This window comes from Capricornis sumatraensis, chromosome 1 (genome assembly GCF_032405125.1).
Source record: "Capricornis sumatraensis isolate serow.1 chromosome 1, serow.2, whole genome shotgun sequence".
NCBI classification, from domain to species: Eukaryota; Metazoa; Chordata; class Mammalia; order Artiodactyla; family Bovidae; genus Capricornis; species Capricornis sumatraensis.
Window position 1 is genome coordinate 200,954,409 of NC_091069.1, and position 24,960 is coordinate 200,979,368.

The 24,960-nt window shown below is 40.3% G+C and overlaps 1 protein-coding gene across 1 annotated transcript in view; it reads left to right on the plus strand.

Moving 5' to 3' along the window:
- The first annotated feature begins 747 nt into the window (after nucleotides 1-747).
- NCEH1 (neutral cholesterol ester hydrolase 1) overlaps nucleotides 748-24,960 on the plus strand; it is a 67,646-nt gene continuing 43,433 nt past the window's right edge. Inside the window, exon 1 of the mRNA XM_068987858.1 lies at nucleotides 748-885. Within this exon, the coding sequence (XP_068843959.1) occupies nucleotides 748-885 (138 nt within the window). The remainder of the gene's footprint in view (nucleotides 886-24,960) is intronic.

Here is a 24,960-nt window from a genome sequence, read left to right on the forward strand (position 1 = left end):
CATCGGAAGACCCTTAAAGCTGCCAACTGTGTCCTTTTGACCAAGTTCTCATCATTTTTTAGCACTTCCTCATCTTCTAGATCAGGTCCATCCTGTACTTTACCTGCCTCAGCCCTACAATCAGTCTTTTCTCCAAGGAGCCATGGCAGAGTCATGGTTCTTTTGATTGGAGAATGAGATCTGGAAACCAAGATTTGTGTGCTTGATGTATTGTACTACTGGCTGATCGTTTGCTTGAGCTATAAGAATTTGTTATCTTCTCTCACTACATATCAGATAGGCTTTACATTCCTTTGCAAATCTGGCTGTAGAAGTCAGTGAATTTTTACTATCGTTTTATTATCTTTCTCACATCTGACTCCATTTTGAGTCAGATGTGCTTTAGACAGAGGGAAACTTAATGCACTTAAACTATTCCGGGACTGTTTCCGTTTGGAAACCTGCAGAAGGGAAGCCCTTGGTCACTGGTGTGCAATACACACCTGTGTCCTCCGGAGTCCGCTGTTCTTCGCCCAGCACAGCCCCACAGCTTTCTCAGACCTGGAGTGTCTGCAACACTCTGCAAGGACACAGTGGAGGGGGTAAGTCAGCGCTCCGACTTCCTCCCGACGCCGCCTCTGATTGGCTCTGGGCACACAAGAAACGGGTGAATGAGCGGCTGGCCCTCGCAGAAACTTGCTTGAGGTCTTTGGGTGGTATTGCCCTTTCCTCCTCGTCCGTCCGGCAGGCCAGCCGAGCCGGAGGAGGATGAGGTCGTCCTGTGTCCTGCTTACCGCCCTAGTGGCACTGGCTGCCTATTACATCTACATCCCTCTGCCCAGCTCCGTCTCCGATCCCTGGAAGCTGATGCTGCTGGACGCCACTTTCCGGAGCGCACAGCAAGTGGTGAGACGCAGCCCAGGGCTGATTCTCTGTCCCTTCTCTTAAGCAATATTTTAGGGGGAAAGAGAATTTCCGGCCTTTGTCCCGTGAGATGCGTATTTTTGTGGCGCAATAAAGCTATTGCTTTTTAAAGTGTTTCAGGCTGACATTTTCAGGATGTCGCATTCGCTTCTTGGCTAGCAGCGGGTTGGGTCTGTGTCTTCGTCTGTGTTGATACCGGAGAAGGTGAAGTTCTTGAGCAGAATTTGACGACTGTTTAAATCCTTCGTCTTTCCTAAATGTCACCTTCTATCTTGGTTTGCAACGTCAGAAATCAATGTTCCAGCGTTTTATAACCCACCCCAACCCCCATTTTGTTCTCTCATAGAGGGCGGCAGAGAGCGAGTTAAGTGTTGTAGCAAGGCTCTGGTTCCTGGGAATGCAGCCACGTTAAGAGCAGACTTGGCACGGTGATCTCGCACTGTGTCCGACAGTGGAGCCCTCCATTGCCGCGGGCAGCAGCCTGGGCTCCCACAGTACTTAGGGAATGGCACAGATCTGCTCGTCATGGCCGGCGCGCCTCAGCTCAGCCCAACAAAGGAGGCGGAGAGGCCTGGCTGGCTGCGGGAGAGGCTGTGGCGGTAGTGACAGCAGGTGTTTGCATGATGCTCTTGTTTTGCGCCCTGCAGCATTCCGTTTATGTCCTTAACTGTAGAAGAGCTAACCTTTGCCTGAGTCAGGATATCCAGGCTTAGCCTGGCAGGGTGACAGTTCTCTTTACTGTACCTTGAGTGTATATTTTTTTTAACCCCGTAGACAGAAAAATGTAACTTTCTGGTTTATTCTATGTAAGAGGCATTATTTTTAGTGCCAGACCATCTAAAATCTAGACTACAATCAGCTGTCAAGTCTGATTGTGCAAGACTAAACAGGGTTTTCTGAGCATCCTGCTCTATCTAAACTCCTGACCCTCCTCCCAAACCGAGACTCCTCCCCTTCTCCAACCTTGAGCTTTAACCTCAGGTTATTTTTGTAAATTCCTTTAAAGAATGACAACTAAGGAGAGAGAGAAAAAACAAACAAACAAACAGGATTTTCCTAGAGGATTGATATTCCTTTTCCCTGTGCATTCCAGCTGTGTGTAGGATTACCTAGTCTCTGAGGTGTTGTCCTATCACAAATCCCTTAACTAGGGTATTATAGCACATTTATAGGAAGATTTTGCTATTCTTGAATCCAGCCACGTTTCCACCCTCAAGTCCCCCATTTTCTCTTAGGAAGAGTCTATGAGGCAATAGCCTCTTCCTTCCCTCCTGCTTACTACAATGTTGACCAGAGGAAAGAATGACCATCCCCTTCTCTAGCATGGGCTCCAAGAAAGGCAGTCTTGTGCAGGATGCTCTACAATCACTCTGTTCCTCCAGAAATTTTGTTACTGGGGAGTAGCACCCTTTAAAGATTCTGGGATACAATGATATTTACCTGGGTGGCTTAAATGGCCTTCTACAGTAAAAAGAATAATGCCTAATGATAAGAAAAACAGAAAGAAAGAAAAAATAAGTCAAACTACTGTGTTGGCCACAGAGATTATTCTTGCCTTTCTGATCCAAGGAAATCTTCCCTATCATAACTAATTTGAAAAAAAGCCATGATTGGAAAAATGTCTTTCTTCCCCAACAAAGCAACCAGTCCAGTAAGGCCTTTAGACCTTACGGTCATCTGCAGAGTGTGCCCTTAGCTGGTGTTTGGGAATGATAATGTTTATAGTGCCAGGTCACAGAGACAGATAAGGTAGCAGAGTATCCTCACTGGACACTGGTTGGAGTTGGGTTAGCACACAAGTGGCTCTTATCATTTGTCTTCAGAACTGTAAAACATCAGAAAGATCATTCAGCCCACAAGAAAGCATATTCTACCCAGGAAAGCAGTTTACCAGTGTCACTTCAAATTGTCCTGGGGAAAAGGCAATGCACTTGACACTTGGTAGTAAACAGAGCATGACTGTTACTCATGCCTCCCGGAATCCCTCCTCAGCCAGGCCACTTGCTGGCTGCAAGGCCAGCCCATTAACCAACCTTCTCTGACCCTCAGCTTTCCTTGTATAATAGGGCTGATAGCTATTGATGCTTTGTAAGAGTGCTGTAATGTATTTTAATGGCTGGAATTGATTGTAGTTATTCTTCTAAGTGAACTTCCCTGGTGGCTCAGACAGTAAAAGCGTCTGCCTACAATGTGGGAGACCCGGGTTCAATCCCTGGGTTGGGAAGATCCCCTGGAGAAGGGAATGGCAACCCACTCCAATATTCTTCTAAGTATTGTCCCAAAGGGCCACTGTGGGTTGTGGGGAAAATCTGTAGTACTGCTCAACTTTGTTGAAACAGTAAATGTAAACTGGAAGTAGACTACCTCATTGAAACCTGGACTGCTGCCACTAAATTGCCTGGCATAAAGTTTATTGTCCACATCATTTTAGTTTGAATTGATTGGCTCCATTAGAAAAGCTACTTCAGTGGTAAGGCTTGGTCAATTTCCTAATACAGCAGGCACCTGCCTAATATCAGGAAATGTGAAGGCTTGGGACTTCCCTAGCAGTCCAGTGGTAAGACTCTGCGCCTTTCACTGAAGGGGGCATGGGTTTGATTCCTGGTTGGGGAACTAAGATGCCATGTGATGTGGCCAAAAAGAAAAAAAAGTGAATGCTACTTTTATTCTGTTGTCATTGGCAAATGCTTCACCACTCCCTGTCCCTTCTCATCTCCTTTATCTTCTGCAGATGAGTCAGAGTATGGAGATTATGTTCATTGTGCTTTTCTTCCTTGGGGTCCTTCAATATCACCTAAGAAGAAGCTACTTAGGATCTTTCTCAAGTCATTTCAAACACAGATGCTACATTAGAGTCCGCTAGGAAGGCTTCAAGAATCCTAATGGCCGATTCACAATGTATACCAAATTTGTGCAGAATCTCTGGGAGAGGAGTCCCAGGAAGCAGTATTTTAAACAGTTCCCAAGGTGATTTCAGTGTGCAGCAAAAACTGAGAACCACTACTCTGTAAGTTAAATACACTGCTGATGTAGATTATATTTTTCTTAAACTGTTCAAGTTATATTGCATACATGTTGCTGGAAAGGACCCCTTTACATTAGCATGTTTATCAGATTAGTAATCTGATACTTTGGCTCTAAGGTGATAAAATAGCTAGGCATCTTTCAGTGTGATAGCAAAGCCATCATAAGACTTGAACAGTGGAAAAACACAGACAAAAATAGTCTGGGAAGGGCAATGGAGAGAGATGTAGATGAAGATTAGGGGAACAAAAGGAAGGAGTTTGGTGGACATTCTGAAGACATTTAAAAATGCTGTGCAAGCAAAAATTTTTATAAAATGGAAATCCTGGTACAGGTAGAGATACTGAGAAGTATACGCTTCTGGAAAAAATGTAAATTTTAACAACTTTTTTGATGGCAGTTTGGCAGTGTCCATGGGAAGCTGTGGAAGTATTTATTCTTTGACCCAACAATCCCTCTGGATGAATTCACGTAATTATGCATATAGTCAAAGCTATAGCTATAAAGATAGAAATATTTCATAGGTACAATAATCTTTTTAAACTAGTCCAAAATCACTGCCATTTAAGAAATATGTGAGAGAACATTCAGCAACCTTTCTTTTCTTTTTTTTATTTTCAGTGTTATTTAAAAAAATTTAAGAACTATAAGAGACTATGTAAATATGGTAAACCCATATTTTGGAAACTATGCAGTCAAACAATTAAGTTGTAAAAATAAAGTTTAATTATGTACAAGTGATTTATACTGGGCTTTAAGTGAGAAAATGCTACAAAAAGCATATATGCCATTATACCATTTGAAATATCTATACATCAAAACAGATAGCTTTATAAATCTATATATAGATTTATAGAAAAAGCAGGACATAATTTAAAATATACTGATTTTTTTTCTGGTCCATAAGATTCTATCTTCAGGTTTCCCATCTATATAGTCTAGTTTTTCTGCAATGATCATGAAATAAGAAATTAATTAAAAACTTTTTTTGTAGTAGGTTTTCTACTTCTAAAGTGGAATTGAAATGCACATACATATCAATGTGATTAGTATTTCAGTAATTGTTCTATGAAGAAAATAATTTTATTTTATTTTCTATTTTGGCTGTGCCGTGTGGCTTGTGGGATCTGACCAAAGATGAAACTCCAGCCATGGCACTGAGGTACTGAAAGCTCTGAGCCCTAACCACTGGACCACTAGAGAATTCCCTAAAATAGATTTCTTTAAAAAAGGCATCTTGGATCCTTTGACCGCTATCATGATAGCAGGTTTCATGTACAGTCACTTAAATGTAACACAGATTGAAAGCTTAGTGTGTGAGTCTGACCCACAGAAATTGCAGCTTAGTATGATGAAGAAGCTATGCTCATGTATAGCTATTAAAAAGGCAAGAGCTGACAAGTATCACAGAAGAGGTACAGTTACAGGAGCTCATAGGAGGGAGTGGTTTTGTACAGTTTAGAGGGGGTGGTAAAGATGATGACTGAAGGTAATAAAGGGCCAGAGTGTGACTTCTAACCTCAATCACCTCTTAACTTTCTAGTTCTTATCCTATGTATCCTTTCAGTGACATAATGTAAAAGAAAGATTATTGAAGCTGATATTTCTGCTGAATGCTTCCCCTGTTTCTTATAAATGACAGTGATTTTGGACTAGTTGAGCAAGATTTTTCATCCTGTAAAATGTCCTCAAACTTGTTGAAATCGAATGTGACCACACCTGAATTCTCTGTGCATGATGTGTCTTTGGGCTGTATGGGTATGCTTTGAATGACAGCTCAGCTGGATGTCATGCAGAACTCCAACTTGGTGACCTTCTTCATAAGCATTCATGAACTGGAATGTTTACTCCTAAATTTAACTTTAAAACGTTAGTATATAATAAGCTTTGCTTATTGCCTTCTCGACTTGCCTTGACACATATTTCTTCATGTAAATTAGAGATTTCACTCACTAAGCACAGTAATTTTTAGCTGATTTAGTGAAATTTTCTTTAAACACACCTGGCAGCAGAATGGCTTTAAGAATAGTTTGATTAGTATTAGTTCTGACAAGTGAGCAAAATGAGTTGGTCTCGGTAGACAGAACCTGTTGGTGGATCCAATCAAATATTAAAGTCAGGTTGATTCAAATACAAGTGTGTAAGATAATGCCTAATTTGTAGTTCTCCTTTTAATTCTTTATTCTTTTAACTTTTTATTTTGTATTGAGGTTTAGCCAGTTTCCTTTTTACTTTTCCTAAAACTCTACAAATATGGCTCTGAGCACAGAAATGCCAACCTTATTACTTTATTTTAGTGTGATATCCTATTGCTAACATGTGGCTTGAGCTTGATATGAAAATATTTCTGAGGTGTGAAAGTGTAATAATCGTTCTTAACCGTCCTATTAATGCACAATTACTTCTTTTAAATTAGTGAGCATATGTTTACTTTTACTGACAAATGAAACTATACGGTAACTGTCTACCATTTATTTTCTCCTTCATTTATGTTTATAAAGGAAGACGTGTAATTAAATTTCATGGTGACAGGCCTAACTATCTTCCCTACCTAGTCTAAGATGTGTCATAGTATGAAATTTTAACAGTCTTTTAGTGTTTCCAAAATAAAATCGATATCCTAGCCTAATATCCTATCCTTAATAAAGTTAAAATTCTGAAGTTATCATTAATTCAATGAACAACAATGCTAGGAGTTGATGAAACAATAAAACACATGTCTAATCTTTACGAGTTTACAGTCCAGTGAAGGGAGATAAATCTACTGACAGTTACAGAATGTGACTTGAATGATAGAAGAATTATGATAGAGGCATTTATGGATTGCTGCCTTAAAAAGGACATCTAATGTTAACCTGTGGAGAAGGAAATGGCAACCCACTCCAGTATTCTTGCCTGGGAAATCCCATGGACAGAGGAGCCTGGTGGGCTACAGTCCATGGGGTCTGAAAGAGTCGGACATGACTGAGCAACTAAACAACAACTACAGTGTTGACCTTAGCATCAGGAGCAGATGTTTCCCTTTCACACTGATATCAGCTCTGAATTATCAAGGCTGAGTGAGCATTTACAGTAAAGACAGAAAGTCGCTCAGTCATGTCCAACTCTTTGCAACCTCATGGACTGTAGCCTGCCAGGCTCCTCTGATCATGGGATTTTCCAGGCAAGAATACTGGAGTGGGTTGTCATTTCCTTCTCCAGGGTATCTTCCTGACCCAGGGATCAAACCTGGGTCTCCCATACTGCAGGCAGACTCTTTACCATCTGAGCCACCAGGAAAGCTCATTTACAGTAAAAATAACATCTATTAAGCATGTCCTGAGCATTTACTCTGTGCCAGATACTGTGCTGTGTGCTTTACATACAGTTCATTTAGTTTGTGCTATAATTCTATGAGATAGGTGTTCTTATTTTCCTTATTTTATAAAGGAGGAAACTGAACTATAAAGAAAAGTGACTTGCTTTTGATAACAAAGCTTGTAAGAGGTGGAGCCTGTGTTACTGTGAGTTTAAGAGCTCAACCGTTATGCTAGGTTGACTTTCCATAAGAGCCAGCCGAGTGAAAGAGGTGAGGAAGAAAAGAAGGAGAGAAAGGAGGGGCAAAAGGGCACCCCAGACAAAGGGAATGTTCCAGTGGGAGAAGATGGTACAAGCTTTAAGGCCCTGAAAGTAATTCCGAGTGGCTGGAGTGTAAAGCTCAGAAGCCAGAGAGGTGAGGTAGAAAGGAAGCACAGGCCAGGTAATGAAGTGTGCTATGGGCCAGGAAAGGAGCCGCTGAAAGGATTTTAGCAGGGAAATCACATGGTCAGATCTATATTTGGGAACAGTTTTCTCAGTGGCAGTATAGAGACTAAGTTTAAGAAAATAAATGAGGGAAAAGACCGCTTGAGAAGCAATTATCCAGATGAGAGGGGAGAGCATGAGCTAATAAAATGGGATGGGTTTGGAGTGAGGCTGGCCAGAGTTGCTGACTGCAAGAGTGAAGGAGAGAAAGGAGTCAAAGATGACTTCTGGGACAGACTCTGCAGTAACTGGGTGAATGGTGATGATGCGCCTGATTAGGAAAAGGAGCAGGTCTGAGGGTGAAGGTCATAGAGTTTGGTACCTTGCTTTGAAGTCCATGGGACCGATTTAAGGGTAGCTGTTCATAAATAGTTTGCATATATAAGACCAGAATTTGGGGGAGAGAGAGAGAGCTGAGCTTAAGATATGGGCTTGGCAGAGGTCAGTGAATGGGTAATGGTGGGAGCAGTGGGAATGAATGTGTTTAGAGTGAGAGGAGGACTGGGGGATCCTACCAAGAAAACCCAGGAGCTCACCAGTGAGAGGAAGAGAAGGCCAGCCCTAAGAGAATGAGACCCTGAAGAACATAATTCTTTGGTTACACCTTACATTTTTATAGCACTGCAGGTTTTACAAAGGGTTTCACTTACATGATCTCATTTTATTTTTACAATAAATAACCACCTGACGTTAGTTATTTCCATTTGTCGAGTGAGGAAACAGGTTCTGAAAGGGTCAATGATACTCCCAAGTTCACATGAGTAATAGTGGCAAAACAGGACTGGAATGAAAATCACTAGACTCTTAATTTCGTGTTTTCACTGCTGGGCCAAGTGACCTGAAAACAAAGTCCTGCATGATGGACTTGCCCGTTTTTGTCTCTGGTGCTGTCTCCCTGACGGGTACTCATAGCTGCAGGTATGCATGTGGGTATGCGCATGATAACTTTTTACAGGTACATTGTATCCTGACTTTTTTAATCTCCTGCTATTAAATAAATCTACACTGGTGTTTTCCAGTCTTTTTTCCTGTAAGAGATTTGTAAAACACGCCAGGGGAACATAGAGGAAATACTAGGGGAATCTGTAAGGACTTGAATGACAGAATTCACAGGATTCATAAAGAAAATTATACAAAGGGTTCTCAAAGAGAATGCCAGCTCTGATAGATTTTGAATAGTTATAAAAAATGCTTTTAAGTTTTTACCTCTATAAAACACCTAACTTTCAGTGTCTTATAGCTCATCTGCAACCCGTTAGCAGCCTATCTATTGGCTGCTAATGGTACAGCATGCAAACTGTAAGGAAGCTCTTTCCTATAGTTTGTATTCTCAGTCACTCAGTCATTCTTTGCTATTACATGGACTGTAGTCTGCCAGGCTCCTCTGTCCATTGAATTTTCCGGGCAAGAATACTGGAGTGGGTTGCCATGCTCTCCTCCAGGGGATCTTCCCAACCCCAGGGACTGAACTCACATCTTTTGTGTTTCCTGCATTGGCAGGCAGAGTCTTTATAGTTTGTGACTATTTAAATACATGTATATTGCTACTAAACACAGAGAGATTGTCCCCAAGTTCCATGTACCTAGAGTAGCCTCAAAATTTGTTATTCAAACCATGCCATGTCTGACAGTAATAGGGGTTGCTATTAATAATCATGGAAGGACAACCATTTGAAACCAGAACTATTCCCAGACGAATTTGGACATATGCTCAGCCTGCATTTATGTGACATGCATTCATCAGCATAATCAACTCAAAGTTGTGGAATGATTGCTGTGCTCCCTGCTGTGCTCAGATTTTACTGTTAATCCTCCAGGGAACCAGCTCCCACCCCTCACACTGGTGGAATTCCTGTTCTCTAGGATAGTGGCAGAATGAAAGCACTGAGTTCTTTGGCACTTAGGGCCTGCTCCAAACTGGTACCACTCTGCTGAATCTAGCCTCACAGTGTCCCCATGACCATCGTGACACCTCTCCTCCTGTCGTCACCTCTGCCTCACATGCCCTCCCACCCTCTTACTTTAGCCAACATCCCACACATCTTTCAACACCCACTCAAAGATAATTTCTTTTGGAAACTTCCCCTCTTTCCCCAGTCAACCTTCATCTCTCTCTCCTTCATACTCTGCTAGCATTTTGTTTTTCTTTTATGGCCCTTGTATGTTTCCTAATGTTGATATTTCTTTACATACAAACTCCCCACCAAATCATAAGCTTCCTCACCTATCATAGACATAATTTTTCTCTTACTATTTTAGTATTTTTGGTTTTTGGGTTTTTGAGTGGGGAGAGGGCTTTGAAGATAATGCATGTTAGAGGAAGTAAGAATTCATAGTTCTGCTTTCTTTCAGTCCTCCCTGTTGCTTCATTTGCCCCAAACACCAAAACTGGTGCTTTCTTGTGCTTCTGACTCTGAACTTATCCAAAAATGGCTTTTTGTTGTCCTTTGCAATTTTTTTTTGTTTGTTTTTTGCAAGCCTTGCTGTTTTCTGGGTTTTTTATTTCCTCAGAATGTTTTTGTAGATTTATGGCTGTTTTTGAATTTGTAATGAATCATGTGTTTCTAGCTAAATGTTAGTTATACTACAGGCCACCTCATTAAAAGATAACTGGCAAATTCCCACATTCATTTGTTATCATTCTCTTTTTCTCTTTTCTCCAGAATGGATAATTGATGAATGCCCCATGAGAAATTAATTTGGCTGACACTCTTCTGTGCCACCTGTCCTATAATATTGTCCCTGCCCTGGGACACAAATTACCTTTTTCTTGACCATTCTGAAGTCTACTTTCCTAAAACACAAGGTGTTTATTTCACTGTTGCTACTTTATGCATCAGTTCTAAAATAGTCACTCTATCCCAAGGTTTCAGTCACTTCCATTTCATGGCTGTTGGAGAGAAGCAAGTCTAGAGGAGCCATAATCCCTGCTTCCTTGATTTTCTTTGCAAGACAAATCAATTTTGCTTTTAAAAGATGATTGACTTTTAATAGAATAAGATTACTGGTAGGTGTCTGCATAATAATAGATACATTTATTGAATAATAAACACAGTCATTTTGTGAAATAGTAGTTAATGTCCTCAGTTAAGGGAGATAGAAACTCAGTGAGGTTGAGTGGTTCACAGACATGGGACTGACTGGGAGTCGGGCTGTGAACCTGGTCTGCTGGATTCCATAACCCTTTCCGCTGTCTTCCACAGCTTCCCGTTAGATTGTTCAGTCTCCCTTCTTCCCCTTCTTATTCCACCCACAAATCTTTCGTGTAAATCCACATTGAAAAAGCATCTCATGGGCAAGGAGCCTGCTATCTACTGTTTACAAATTTTAGTCCTAGAGGGTTTTAGTATATGTTACCCATTGAAAAGTGTTCCATGGTAAGTAAGACTAGGAAATGCCGAGTTAAACAGAGTTAATCAGGATTTCTTTTTTAACGGTGAAACATTTCAGAATCCCTATCATACTGACATGTATTTTGAATTTTAAAGAAAGAATATTTAATTGAGTCCCATATTTAATTGACTTATCAATCCTTATTTGAACTTCATGGTACTGGTGGTATATTTACAGAATTTGGGGTTCCATTTTCATAGTGTTCTAGAGCATGGATTTGGGGGTCAGGGAGACTTACGCTCAAATCCCAACTTGAGCTATACTAGCTGTGTGACTATGACCTTGTATTTAACCTATGAGTGTTTCCTAATCTAGTAACTGGTCATGATACTTAGCTCCTGAAGTTATTTTGAAGGTTGCAAATGATAACGTATACAAAGCTTTATTGTTTGTCATCATCCCACAGTAGTTAATATGTAAAACACTTGGAATAATAACCTGTCACAAAATAAATATGTTTGGTCCTAATCTGACTTTTGGCAGTCGTCTGCAGTATACTCCAATAGTAGTGTGCATTTTTTTATTTTTTAATTTTCACCTTTATTCTTGTCAATCTGCTTCTGCTCTTAAATTCGTGGATTTCTATACAACTGTAGATCATTTTTACCTGGCCTGCTGTTGGCTCCTGCTGCTGGGCTTAAATCATAACTTTACCATTTACTAGTCATGAGACTAACTGGGCAAGTTCCTTAAACTCTTAAGTAACTTAAAACTTAAAAGGTTTAGTTTCCTTATCTATAAAAGTGGAATAATGACAGTGCTTCCCTCAAGGCTTGTTGTTTTTAATTGTTCAATTGCTAAGTTGTGTCCAATTCTTTGCAACCCCATCAACTGTAGCATGCCAGGCTTCTCAGTCCTTCACTCTCTCCCAGAGTTTGCTCAAACTATGTCCATTGAGTTGGTGATGCCATCCAGTCATTTCATCCTCTTTTTCTCCTTGTGCCCTCAGTCTTTTGCAGCATCAGGGTCTTTTCCAATGAGTCAGCTCTTTGCATCAGGTAGCCAAAGTATTAGAGCTTCAGCTTCAGCATCAGTCCTTCCAATGAATATTCAAGGTTGATATCCTTTAGGATTGACTGGTTTGATCTCCTTGCTGTCCAAGGGACTCTCAGAAGTCTTCTCCATACCACCATTCAAAAGCATCAATTCTTCAGTGCTCACTCTTCTTAATGGTCCAACTCTCACATCCATTCATGACTACTGGAAAAACCATAGCTTTGACTATATGGACCTTTGTCAGTAAAGTGATGTCTCTGCTTCTTAATATGCTATCTAGGTTTGTCATAGCTTTGCTTCTAAGGAGCAAGCGTCTTTTAATTTTGTGGCTGCAGTCACCATCTGCAGTGATTTTGGAGCCCAAGAAAATAAAATCTGCCACTGTTTTCATTTTTTCCCCATCTATTTGGCATGAAGTAATGGGACCGGACGCCATGATCTTAGTTTTTTGAATGTTGAGTTTTAAGCTAGGTTTTTGACTCTTCTCTTTCACTGTCATCAAGAGGCTCTTTAGTTCTTCTTTGTTTTCTGCCATTAGAGTGATATCATCTGCATATCTGAGGATGTTGATATTTCTCCTGGCAATCTTGATTCCAACTTGTGATTTATCCAGCCCAGCATTTCACATGATGTACTCTGCATATAAGTTAAATAAGCAGGGTGACAATATACAGCCTTCACATACTTCTTTGCCAATTTTGAACCAGTTCGTTGTTCCATGTCTGGTTCTAACTGTTGCTTCTTGACCTGCATACAGGTTTCTCAGGAGGCAAGTGCTGGGAGCCAGCGTGAGGAATCTCGCATGGCAAAGGTCATGAGGAAGGAAGCCAGACATACACAAAGGCGTGATCTGGCTTCAGGGGTTCCCCCTGGGTTTTCCTGAATATCTACCCCGCAAAACCAGAGTCTGCCTGCCTTATTGTACTGTGCTTTCCACTCTTCTGACATAACAGGGGGCCATCCCCAATCACCTTCCTCTAAAAGGAATTAACTTAGGGCTCCAGTTAACAGTCTCCTGCATATAAAAAGAATGTCTTGGCTTAAACCCCTCTGATAGCTTTCTAACTTACCTGACTGGTCTGTCCGGACTTTTACAACTTGTGATTGTTTACGGCCCCCCAACCGCGAGAGGCACGAAGCTTAAAGCATCTTAAAGATACAAAGCCTTTTTTAAAGAGCTAAAAATTATATTGGTGACAGGTTTCACTGTTGAGTCAATGACTTCTGCCAGGCCTCCATATTCTTTATCTTTTAGACACCTGAAGGATATTAATCAATGTAATTGGGATATAGAAAAAGGAATATAGTAGTTTTGATGTTAGCAACACTAAACTTTTGAGTTAATTACTTTTCTCATTTGTTATAAATCGCTGTACTTCTTTCATTGTTATAAATTGTTGTGTCCTTGCTATGTAAGAATGTAACTTTATTTAGTGCTTTCTGAGAGTGGCACCAGACTTTGGGAAGAACAACACAAATAAGTTCTCTGGTTGACAAACCCTTTTCAGAAAAGGGCTGTAAAATGTTAATTGGCCTTCTGGCCAGAAGATGATGTAAATCACCTAAGACTTGTGTATACAACTAGGTATACAGAGAGAAAGCCTGGTCTCAATAAGAGTCAGGGCTGCTGATGCTGCATTATTTTGTTTAATCCATTGATCTTTATGTACAATCAAAAGTATAAAAGGCCTTTCCGGACAATAGAGGATGGACAAGTCACTGGAAAGACTGGTTTCCCCCTTGTCTCTCTCTCTTTCTCCCTTTCCCTCCCTCTCCTTTTCAGGCTGAATTCCCATCTGGGGCATGGAGGCTTGCCATGTTTACTTACTTGCCCTGGCTTCTAAGACCCACAAGAGAGGGAGCCCAAGGCGGGGCACCCTCCACTATTCAAAAGGGTGCCGGTGGCCTAATGTAGATGGTGCAAACCTCTTGTCCTGAGGTTTTATTAGTTCTCCACATAAACCAAGTTATTCAGCCTCTTTTCTCCACTAAATTTTCCTACTGTACTATTTTTTCCTAATCTCTCTTATATTTCTAATTAAATAATTATTTCTAAGACACCACACCGTCTCCCCTTCGAATTACCCTGGATCCACCAGGGCTGGACCCCGGCAGGCAAGTAAGGTGGTCTGGTATTCTCTTTAAGAATTTTCCACAGTTTGTTGTGATCCACACTCTCAAAGGCTTTAGTGTAGTCAATGAAGCAGAAGTAGATGCTTTTTGGATTTCCCTGCTTTGTCTATGATAAATGTGATTGTGTATGTAACATTCTTAGCATAGCAATTGGTATATAGCAAGAAGGAAAAACCTCTTCCTGTAGTTAAAACTTTGGCATCTATGGGTTTAGTTTGCTGATGTTCTTCCTGGATATGTGAGTCATCATCATAGAGGTAACATATACCATCTAACCATTTCACATATATAATAACTCAATCTTTATAACAACCCTGTGATTAATATTATTCCTATATTAAAAATGTAAAGATTGAGGCACAGAGAGGTTAAGTAACTTGCCCAGATTATACTCCTAGAGCCAGAACGCTAATTCAAGCAGTCTGGCTTTGAAGTTAGTACTCTAAAAGCTGAAGAAATTGCAGTCTTTTAGACCATTACCGTCTTATGACATTAAGTCTTATGTCAAAGATCTTTATCAGACTCTGCCAAGATATTTGTTTGTTTTAGCATAATATGTGTCACCTGAAAAGAGTTCCTTAGACTTTAAGAATCTAAGGTACAGTTGGTGACACGACATTTTGTTACATAAATGAAAGTGCTTTACTTAAATTCTGCCCTGATGGTGAGCCATCTGCCACTTGTGAAGATAGTGAAGAAGCACTTGCAAGCAGGGTTGATACTTTCCTAAACAAAGGGCTTTGAATTTGCTCAAATGATTGCTATCTTTTGGGCTCAGAAATCTGACCTATAAAGTTGGAAAATATGACTTTGACCTTTAAAGTTACTAAAGGCAGATGTCTTCAGTTTGACCACCATAATAAAAGAAATTCACCATGGCCTCTATCATTGGTTTAATTGAGTAATCAGTAAATGTCAGGCTCTGGGGTTATAGCAATTCACAAAACAAACAGCACTTGGCCTTCCTAGAGTTAAAACCCTAAGCCAAAAATATGTGGCAAGTAATATAAAGGAATGGAGAAGGAAATGACAACCAACTCCAATATACTTGCCTGGGAAATCTCATGGACAGAAGAACCAGTCCATTGGGTTGCAAAAGAGTCAAACATCACTTAGCGACTAAAACAACACCAATATAAAGGAAATATAGGAAATATGGAGAAACTTGTTGGCAGGTCAATGTAGTTGAAATTCCCTAAAGACCTGGAATTCCCTAAGGAAACAGGGTTGAATAGGAGAGTGGTTTTAGAGTTGGCGAGAAGAGGTGGAGCCAACAAAGGAGACAGAGCAGTCATGGAACAAAGGAAAACTGGGGAAACAGAGTGTCAAAGAAACCAAAACCCACAAAGGCTCCACCAGGAGGAGGTGGTCAACTGTGTCAGAGTTTTCTGAGAAATGAGAAATCTGAGGATGGAATCAAGCCCTTTCATTAGGCATCCTGGTGGACCTTTTAGTGGATCAGCCACAAAACGTACTTTCAGTTAACAGTGGCTTTTACATTTTAGCGTCTCAACCTTTTGCCTCTTTGTTGGAATGATTTCAAGGATGTCTGCCAAAAATAATGTTTTGACTTTGGCTGTGTTATTACTGAGCTATCACTTATGACAGAAAATAGCCAAAAACTCCTTCATAGCTTGTAATTAAAAGAACCTGACATGGAGTTTACCAATGTATATTACTGAGGTACTAAGCAGGTTTATATATAAATATATAAAAATTATCAATATATAACTACTAGTATTACATTAAAGAAGTAAATGTATATTTGAAAATAAAAAATATATTTATAAAACTAAGAAACAAGAGGAAATAAAAAGTCAAGAAGCTCCTCTTCCTCAAATGACTATCTTTAAATTTTGATTGGGTGACTCAACTGTGTGGAAACATATTTTAAAATCTGAACTCTTACAGACTAAGTAGCTTTTCCTGTCTGCTTCCCAATGAGGGTCACACCAGATGAATATTAAACTTGCTGCCTACAGATTGATGCCCATTAATTCTGTAATTAGCAGTGTACAATTTATTTTTTTTTGTATTTTTTGTTTGTTTGTTTGTTTAGCAGTGTACAGTTTAAATGCATGTACTGTATGTTCATCAAGGAGAGTGGGCCAGAATTTTACCAGACACAGAGTGTGCCAGATTCAGGGCTTAGTGGCCACAGAAGCGCCTACTGACCAAAACCAATACCTTCTCTCTGATTGCCTCACATAGCCAATCCAAATGGCACCATCTTGCAACTTAAATGAAGATGTATCTTGGATGAAAAGAACATTGTTATTGGTCATGTCTACAGAAGGAACCTGTTTAGAAATGATTTTCAATTACTCTAAAACAGTAATATGATTTCCTGGCTCCCTAAAAGCATGTTTTTGGGAAAACCTTAGAATTTGCTTAAAAAGTTGGATTTTCATTTGATTGTTGTCAGTGATTAAATATTTTCTGCCATTATCTTCCCCATCCCCATTTTTTGTTTTTGTTTAATTTTATTTCCATTTTCAGATTTCAGAGAACCTGAAACAGTCCTGGGTAGCATGTTTTAAGTTCCGTATACTTGTGATCCTTAAAGGTGTCTCATTAAAGATTGGTTCCTGTGGTTTTTAGTGCATGTGGGAGACCTAGGTTTCCTTAAGGTCTTTTGTAACCACTGAAATGATGCTTAATGTATAGTGTTATGCTCTGTTACACTTCTTTCTCTTTCTGTTTATGGAGGAAAATGGTGCATTGTGCTTTCTCTAAAGTGCCAGTATGCTTTCAGCAATTTATTGATCACCCAGGAGGTGTCACATATTGTAGAGACCTTGAAGTGCTCACATTTCTAGTTTGGAAAAACCAAGGAAACACTTCCAACAAGGCCTACTAAGTGCTATGGTTCATAGTGGGTGCTGTGGGAGCCCAGCAGAGAAGCCTCTGTGTGTGTGCCAGGGGGGAACTCAGGCAGAGTATCCCAGAGAGAGTGCAAGATCAGCTGAGTCTGGAAGGATGAAAAGAAGCACATCACACAGATGTGGAAAGAAGGGCATTCCAGGAAAAGAAAACAGCAGGTACAAATCCCTGAGATGGGACAACATGGACACATACCCAGGAGTTATTTCTTTTGTATTTCAGAGAGCTATGAAACATGTAAAGGAGATCTTTGCATAACTAGGACATAGGTGGAACTAGTCTCAGTCTTGTGTCATTAAGATTTATTTCACTGTTTTAATTATGGTAACTTTAAGTAAGCCAATATGATAATGAAAACATACAACCAGTATATGATTTTTCAGGAATATGTACTACTTGGTGAAATAAGCCTTAAACTACTTATTAAAAATATTCTGTGTTACAGACTAGTAGAATAACATTTAGATTCTAGTGGCCAAATATATAATTTGATTGAAAAACAATTTGTCTTTCTACTGTTGTTTGGTTTTAGACCCTTTTTGCCTTAGACCAACTTAAAGAAATTTTTGTTTTTCTTGTTGTGTTCCTAAAGTGCTGCTTCAGAAAGTATTTCTTTGCTTAAAGTTTGAAAGAAACACTGCATTTGTTGGCAGTTGTTGGTGCCTCATGAGACGAGAACTTCTTGTACGTTCATCAAACGGGTTAGGTGTCTGTGATTAGAAATCTCTTGTTTTAACCACCCAGTCTAATTTCTATCTCACCCCTATTTTCCTCTCTCATTCTACCCTGATTTTTCCCTCCATAGAACATATTGCTATTGGTGATTGTTTCTTTTATTCCTTCTAAGTAATTTCTCTCTCTAAGTAATGGTCTCCCCTGCTAGGTTGGAAGCTCTGTGAGGGAAGGAAGGAAGTCTGTGGGCTTCCCTGCTGTGTACCCAGCTCCTAAAAGTACCTGGCAGAAAATAAACACTCTCATAATTGCTAAGTGAATTGATGATGAGTAATTCAAAGCCCCTGGACAGCTTCCACAATAAAGAGGATTGGTGATAAAAACCAGACAGGGAATTTTCCCCGTACATCCTACTTCTCAAATAAGGCATCATCATCAATAGGACCAACCAGCAAAATGTGCTTGCTTTTGCCCAGGATTCCTATTTCCTGTCCATGAAGAGCCCAAATAGAAAATGATAAGGAGTAAAGTTTCTGAGAAAGCAGGAATTTGAAGCAACAGTGAAAGAAAGTATAGTCAGCAATATAAGCCATTCATTCAGCAGTTATGTTGTTCAGTTGCTAAGTGGTGTCTGACTTTTTATGACCCCGAACTGCAGCATGCCAGGCTTCCCTGTCCTTCACTATCTCCCAGAGTTTGCTCAAATTTATATCCATTGAATAGGTGATGCTACCTAGCCATCTTATCCTCTATCACCCTCTTTCCCTTTTGCCTTCAGTCTTTCCGGGTATCAGGGTCTTTGCATCAGGTGGTCAAACAACTGGAGCTTCAGCATGAGTCCTTCCAGTGAATATTCAGGGTTGATTTCCTTTAGGATTGACTGATTTGATCTCCTAGCAGTCCAGGGGACTCTCAAGAGTCTTCTGGATGCCATGATCTTAGTTTTTTCAATGTTGAGTTTAAAGTAGTTTTCTCACTCTCCTCTTTCACTGTCATCAAGAGGCTCTTTAGTTACTCTTCACTTTCTGCCGTTAGAGTGGTATCATCAGCAGCTATACTGAGCACTAATCATGTACCAGGCATAATAATAGACCAAGGGGGACAAAGATGGAGACCTTGAAACTCATAATGACAATACAGCAAGTGGCAAAAATAGAAACTTGAACCAGGTCCTAGAGAGCATTGAGGCAGGAGCAACTGTCTGAGAAGTGAGCTGGACAAGGTGTCGCAGAGGAGGGGACATTTGAGATGGTCACTGAAGGAGGAACTGGAATTTGGTAAAGCAGGAGAAATTCCGTTAGAAGATGGAGCTCTGCAGTTCAGCTTTCTGTACCTTTGAGGAAAGTAGATACTACGTGGGCAAGACAGGCAAGTTTTACAGGCAGAGGTGTGTACTGGTCAGTGGTGTGTAGGAATATGAGTAGGTAAAAGGTTGTTTGAGCAGTAGGTAGATGTCAGAGGGTGGAGAATGTAATCTCTGACTATCACAGCCACTGAATTTTTTTTCTCCCTAAAAGTATATTTCCTTTAGTAAATAGGAAGACTGAATTATTTTATATAGCATGAGGTACATAATTATGCTATAAAAATTTAGAAAATAGAAAAATTTACCTACAGTCTCACTGTAACACCATGAAGAAACTTTCATTAAAAAAAATACTTGACAAGTAAAATATCTTTGCAAAACTCATACAGCTGGTAAGCGGCTAAGAAGGAATTTAGACTTGTTTGTTTTTATTTCAGTCCTTTGGTCTTTGCAATCTGCTATGCTGCCCTTCAAAGGGAAATATAGGAGCTTGTTAACAAAGTTCCTGTTCCTCCAGGTATCTTCCTCTAAGCTTTAATCTAATGATGATGCCTTGCTTGTACTCAGAACTTGTCTAAAATATTTTTTAGGAAATTTCATTTCAAGTCATTTCATGAGGTGCTTGTGAACATCCATCTCATTACTTTATAGTCTCATCTTGTTTATGAATAAAATGTGATCCTCAGCTTCATCACACATCTTGTTATCTAGAGGAACTTTGGCTTTACCAGGAATAAAATCCAACTTCAAGGAAAGAGGATTTGCCCCTGTTAAGGGTATAAAGGAGTGAACCAAAGTCTTGTAAAAGTACTTTCACAAGAAAGTAGTTGTAAAAAGTATTTTTGGTCAGTTAGATTACATATGTGAACTCCTTACTTCTTTGCAAGGGTTAGATTTACATGCTATGAAAGCTGCTTTGGTTTTCAGTTTGTGTGAGGACTGTCAGCTTCCACTCCTGTTGGAATTACGGGATCTGCATGTCCAGAGCACCTGTGGGTTATCACCAAATGCTTAACACATCTGTCAACTTCAATAATCCTATCTGACTGAGTGTTCTAAACCTTTTTGATGTTTGTTGACAAAGCTTCCTAAATCATTCTAATGAAGAAGATTTCTAGCTAACTTTGGGATGCTTCAGAGGGTCCATGAAACATCCCAAAGAGAGAGATTACACTAATTAGATTCATTTTGTATACAGAATTATATGGAGAGTATTGTCAAGTAATAAGTCTTGGGTTATATTGCATGGTGGACTTTCCTTGTGGCTCAGCTGGTAAAGAATCTGCTTGCAGTGTGGGAGACCTGGGTTCGATCTCTGGGTTGAGATGATCCCTGGAGAAGGGAAAGGCTACCGACTCCAGTATTCTGGCCTGGAGAATTCCATGGACTGTATAGTCCATGGGTTTGCAAAGAGTCAGACATGACTGAGTGACTTTCACTTTCACAACTTCAAGGAGAAGGGCCAGTGACCCTTAGCACAGTACTGGGCGCCGATCATTGTAACACCCAGTTATGAACAGCTGGATGTCACTTCCTGGCATCCTTGGGATGGGAGGGCCAAGAAGGAGGTAGCATTAAGGCAGTTTGGACCTCCTTTCATTCTCATATGTCATATATTAGAGTCTCTTAAACATAGTTTCCTTTTATCCTCTTACTCTAACCCAATTAATTGTCTCAGAAAAATTAGTCTTTATCCCTCTTTTTTTTTGTGATCCCTCAAGAATGACCATAATTACTGCTAACAAGACTGTAGTCAAGGACAAGGAAATCTGTATGGTTTTAAGTGAAAAAGAATTTTTTAATTTGAAGTATAGTTGATTTACAGTGTTGTGTTAGTTTCAAGTATACAGCAAAGTGATTCAGTTATGCATATTTTTTCAGATTATTTTTGATTATAAGTTATTACAAAAAATTAAATAGAGTTCCCTGTGTTATATAATAAACCCTTGTTGCTAACCTATTTTTTGTATAGTAGTTTGTGTCTGTTAATCCCATATTCCTATTTTTATCCTTCCCCAACTCCCTTTCTCCTTTGGTAACCATAAATTTGTTTGCTGTGTTTGTGAGTCTGTTTCTGTTTTGTGTATACATTTATTTGTATTGTTTTTTAGATTTAATCTAAGTGATATCATATATTTGTCTTTGTCTGACTTACTTAGTGTGATATTTTCTAGGTCCATCCATATTGCCAGAGATGGCAATATTTCTTTATTTTTATTGTTGAGTAATATTCCACTGTATATATGTACCACATCTTCTTTAAGGGAAAATAATTTTTAAAAAGAGACAGATGCATCAGCCTGTACAGTCCTTGGGAGGGTCCATAGCTCTCATTCAGTTCAGTTCAGTTCAATCACTCAGTCACGTCCGACTCTTTGCGACCCCATGAATCGCAGCACGCCAGGCCTCCCTGTCCATCACCAACTCCCGGAGTTCACTCAGATTCATGTCCATCGAGTCAGTGATGCCATCCAGCCATCTCATCTTTGGTCGTCCCCTTCTCCTCCTGCCCCTAATCCCTCCCAGCATCAAAGTCTTTTTCAATGAGTCAACTCTTGGCATGAGGTGGCCAAAGTACTGGAGTTTCAGCTTTAGCATCATTCCTTCCAAAGAAATCCCAGGGTTGATCTCCTTCAGAATGGACTGGTTGGATCTCCTTGCAGTGCAAGGGACTCTCAAGAGTCTTCTCCAACACCGCAGTTCAAAAGCATCAATTCTTCGGCATTCAGCCTTCTTCACAGTCCAACTCTCACATCGATACATGACTACTGGAAAAACCCTAGCCTTGACTAGATGGACCTTAGTCAGCAAAGTAATGTCTGTGCTTTTGAATATGCTATCTAGGTTGGTCATAACTTTTCTTCCAAGGAGTAAGCGTCTTTTAATTTCATGGCTGCAGTCACCATCTGCAGTGATTTTGGAGCCCCCAAAAATAAAGTCTGACACTCTTTCACTGTTTCCCCATCTATTTCCCATGAAGTGATGGGACCGGATGCCATGATCTTAGTTTTCTGAATGTTGAGCTTTAAGCCAACGTTTTCACTCTCCTTTTTCACTTTCATCAAGAGGCTTTTGAGTTCCTCTTCACTTTCTGCCATAAGGGTGGTGTCATCTGCATATCTGAGGTTATTGATATTCTCCATAATCCCCATGTCCATTGTCACTACTTTCTAGTTAAACTATGTGTCACTGCAATTTAAAATGTGAAATAAAACCAAAAAAAGTCGAAGATATCTATTTTTATGCCTTAATTTTGTTATTATTATCCAAGTTTTGGAATAGGACATTGTCAATTATGCACATTGTCTGTATGAAAAAAAAAAGTGATCTGACTTTGAAACAGCAAGCTTAAGAACTACAGATTGACATGCAGATATGTTATTTTTGGCCCATACTGCTTATTAAACATTTAAAATTTCATTGCCAACACCTAAAATTAAAAATATCTCACACAATAATCTGGACTTCCTACTTTCTTGAAAACTCAGATCATCTGATAACACTGGGCCAGAATTGCCACATCACACATTCACCTGGGGAGGCCCACAGCTTCTTCCTTATTCAGGGCATTTTTTTTCCAGTTTACCACAAAACTCCCCACTCCCTGATGTATTACATCTGTTTTACTTATTTGTGTGCACTATCTTGACCCCTGAAGACATGAGTTCATGCCCTATTTTCTACAGTTAACACTCATTTAATGTTTCATGTAGTTAACAAATATTTTTCATTTTGCACAAGTGTTCCAAAAGGTTCCCATGCTTGAATGGTTCAGAATCTATGTCTTGGGGAAACAAGACATAATTTACACAGCCAGTAAAATCATACAGATGCATAAACCTAGAGGTGTCAGGAGGCAATAAGTATACATGGGTAATTTTCAAATGGGCAGTGGAGTTAACAAGGGCTGTAAGCTCAGAAAAGGACTGGATCGACCTTGAGAGGGTTAAGATCAAAGATGTGTCTTGAAGAAAGGGTCAGAATAACATTGCAGCAGCCGAGTGGAAGGGGAAAGAGGAAGAAAAGAATATAAAACATGAACAACAGCAAGTTGGTAAGAATGAACAGTTAGTAGGATGGACTGTGAGTAGGCTTGAGAGTTTGGTTGGAGAAAGGAGCTGTTTAGCAGACTTTGGGCTGCCCCTCATCAGTGAATACTATCTGACATCCATTCTTTAATTCTTCCCATCATTGTCTATTGTTCTGGAAATGCCCATACCAAAAGTAGCAAGCAGCTTGTGCAAACACTTGGCCCATCTCTCTTTATGCAAAGCACATTTTCTACTTTTTTAAAACTCCTTTTTTGTGTTATTGCTTCTTAGCTCTCCTTCCCTCAAGAAAAAATGGACAGGAGACCTTGATTTTTAGCCTAGTAAGGTCTCTAGAATCAACTAGGAAAACTTGGAGAAAATGAAAAGGAAGTGTGGATAGGAAGGGCGGGTAGTTTGGCAAGCACCAGCAAGTTTTAGGAGAGACCCAGGTTTACCTAACTCTTTCACCTAGAGACTAAAGCCCCTATCTGGAGAGTCACCCTCAAATCGCCTCAAATCGTCAAACGCAGGACATTATGTTCTGCACTTGTTCCTCTAATTCCCTGTAACCTCTGGGAAGGATCCTTAGGATGGCTCTGCAGGCCTCTGTTCCAGTGTTCAGTGTTGCATAAAGTTGTTTAACTGAGGAAACCCAGCACAGTCCTATATTGAATGGATGTAGGATTAAAATGAAATAATATGGGACTTTGCTGTTGGTCCAGTGGTTAAGACTCCACATTCCCAGTGCGGAGGGCCTGGGTTAGATATCAGTTCAGCTTTGCTTGTAAAACAAAGGGGTTGAACTAGGCAATTCTTCCCAAATCAGTTTTTAAGGAAATTTAATAGATACGAAAAAATGAAGGTGGCGTTAGTGGTAAGGAATCCGCCTGCCCATGCAGGAGACGCAAGAGGTGGGTTCAATCGCTGGATTGCGAAGATGCTTTGAAGTAAGAAACGGCACCCAACTCTGGTATTCTTGCCTGGAGAATTCCATGGACAGAGGATCCTGGCAGGCCACAGTCCATGGGGTTGCAAAAAGTTGGACACGACTGAGCACAGCATGCAACACAGCACAGCAATGTCATAACGAGTTCACATTGTATTTTAATGAAAAACCTGAGGCTTTCTTAAGTCCAGCCATGTGTCTAAATGCTTCAGTTGGGTTTTGTTTTTTCCTTTGGTTTTCTTTCTCTTCAACCTCTGTCCCTTCTTGCTTCTCTGAGTCATCAGACACTTCGGAGTGGAGATCCTGGGCTCACTGTGTTTGTCTTCCTCTTCCTTCTCCCACCTCTTTGTCCCTGAGTCCTTAGCCTCTAAGGTCCATGCCTGTCCCTGCATTTTGCCGGTATTCTCGTGGATCTTGACAAGTAAGAATTTATAGATGTCATTATGCTTGTTGCCAGAGATTGAAATTCTTTCAAATTTAGCTTCTATCTGATCTTATTGCTTCTGCAGCTTTTGAAGGGAATGACTCGGCTTTTCACAGAGTGAGTCAAGCTCTCACTGAAGTCATTTTTAGGCTTTCGTATCTCTTCCAGGGCCTGAGGCTCCTCTACCAAGTGACCAGCACAGCCTCATCTTCCATGATGCACTGGGCATCACGTCACTACCTCCTTCACGGTCTGGCCCGGCTCCGAGGGCCCCTTGTTCCCTGAATCTGTGATGTTAGAGAAGTGGCCAAGGGGAGGGTGGCTCCTGTGGGGGCTCAGCTGCAGGGCAAGAATCTGGTCCAAGCCTGGGAGGGGCTGGAGGACTGGAAGAAGGCAAGCTTGTGATTGGATCTCCTGCACAAAGGAGGCAGGGAAATAGAAGTCTCTCCTGTTCAGCAACTTTGAA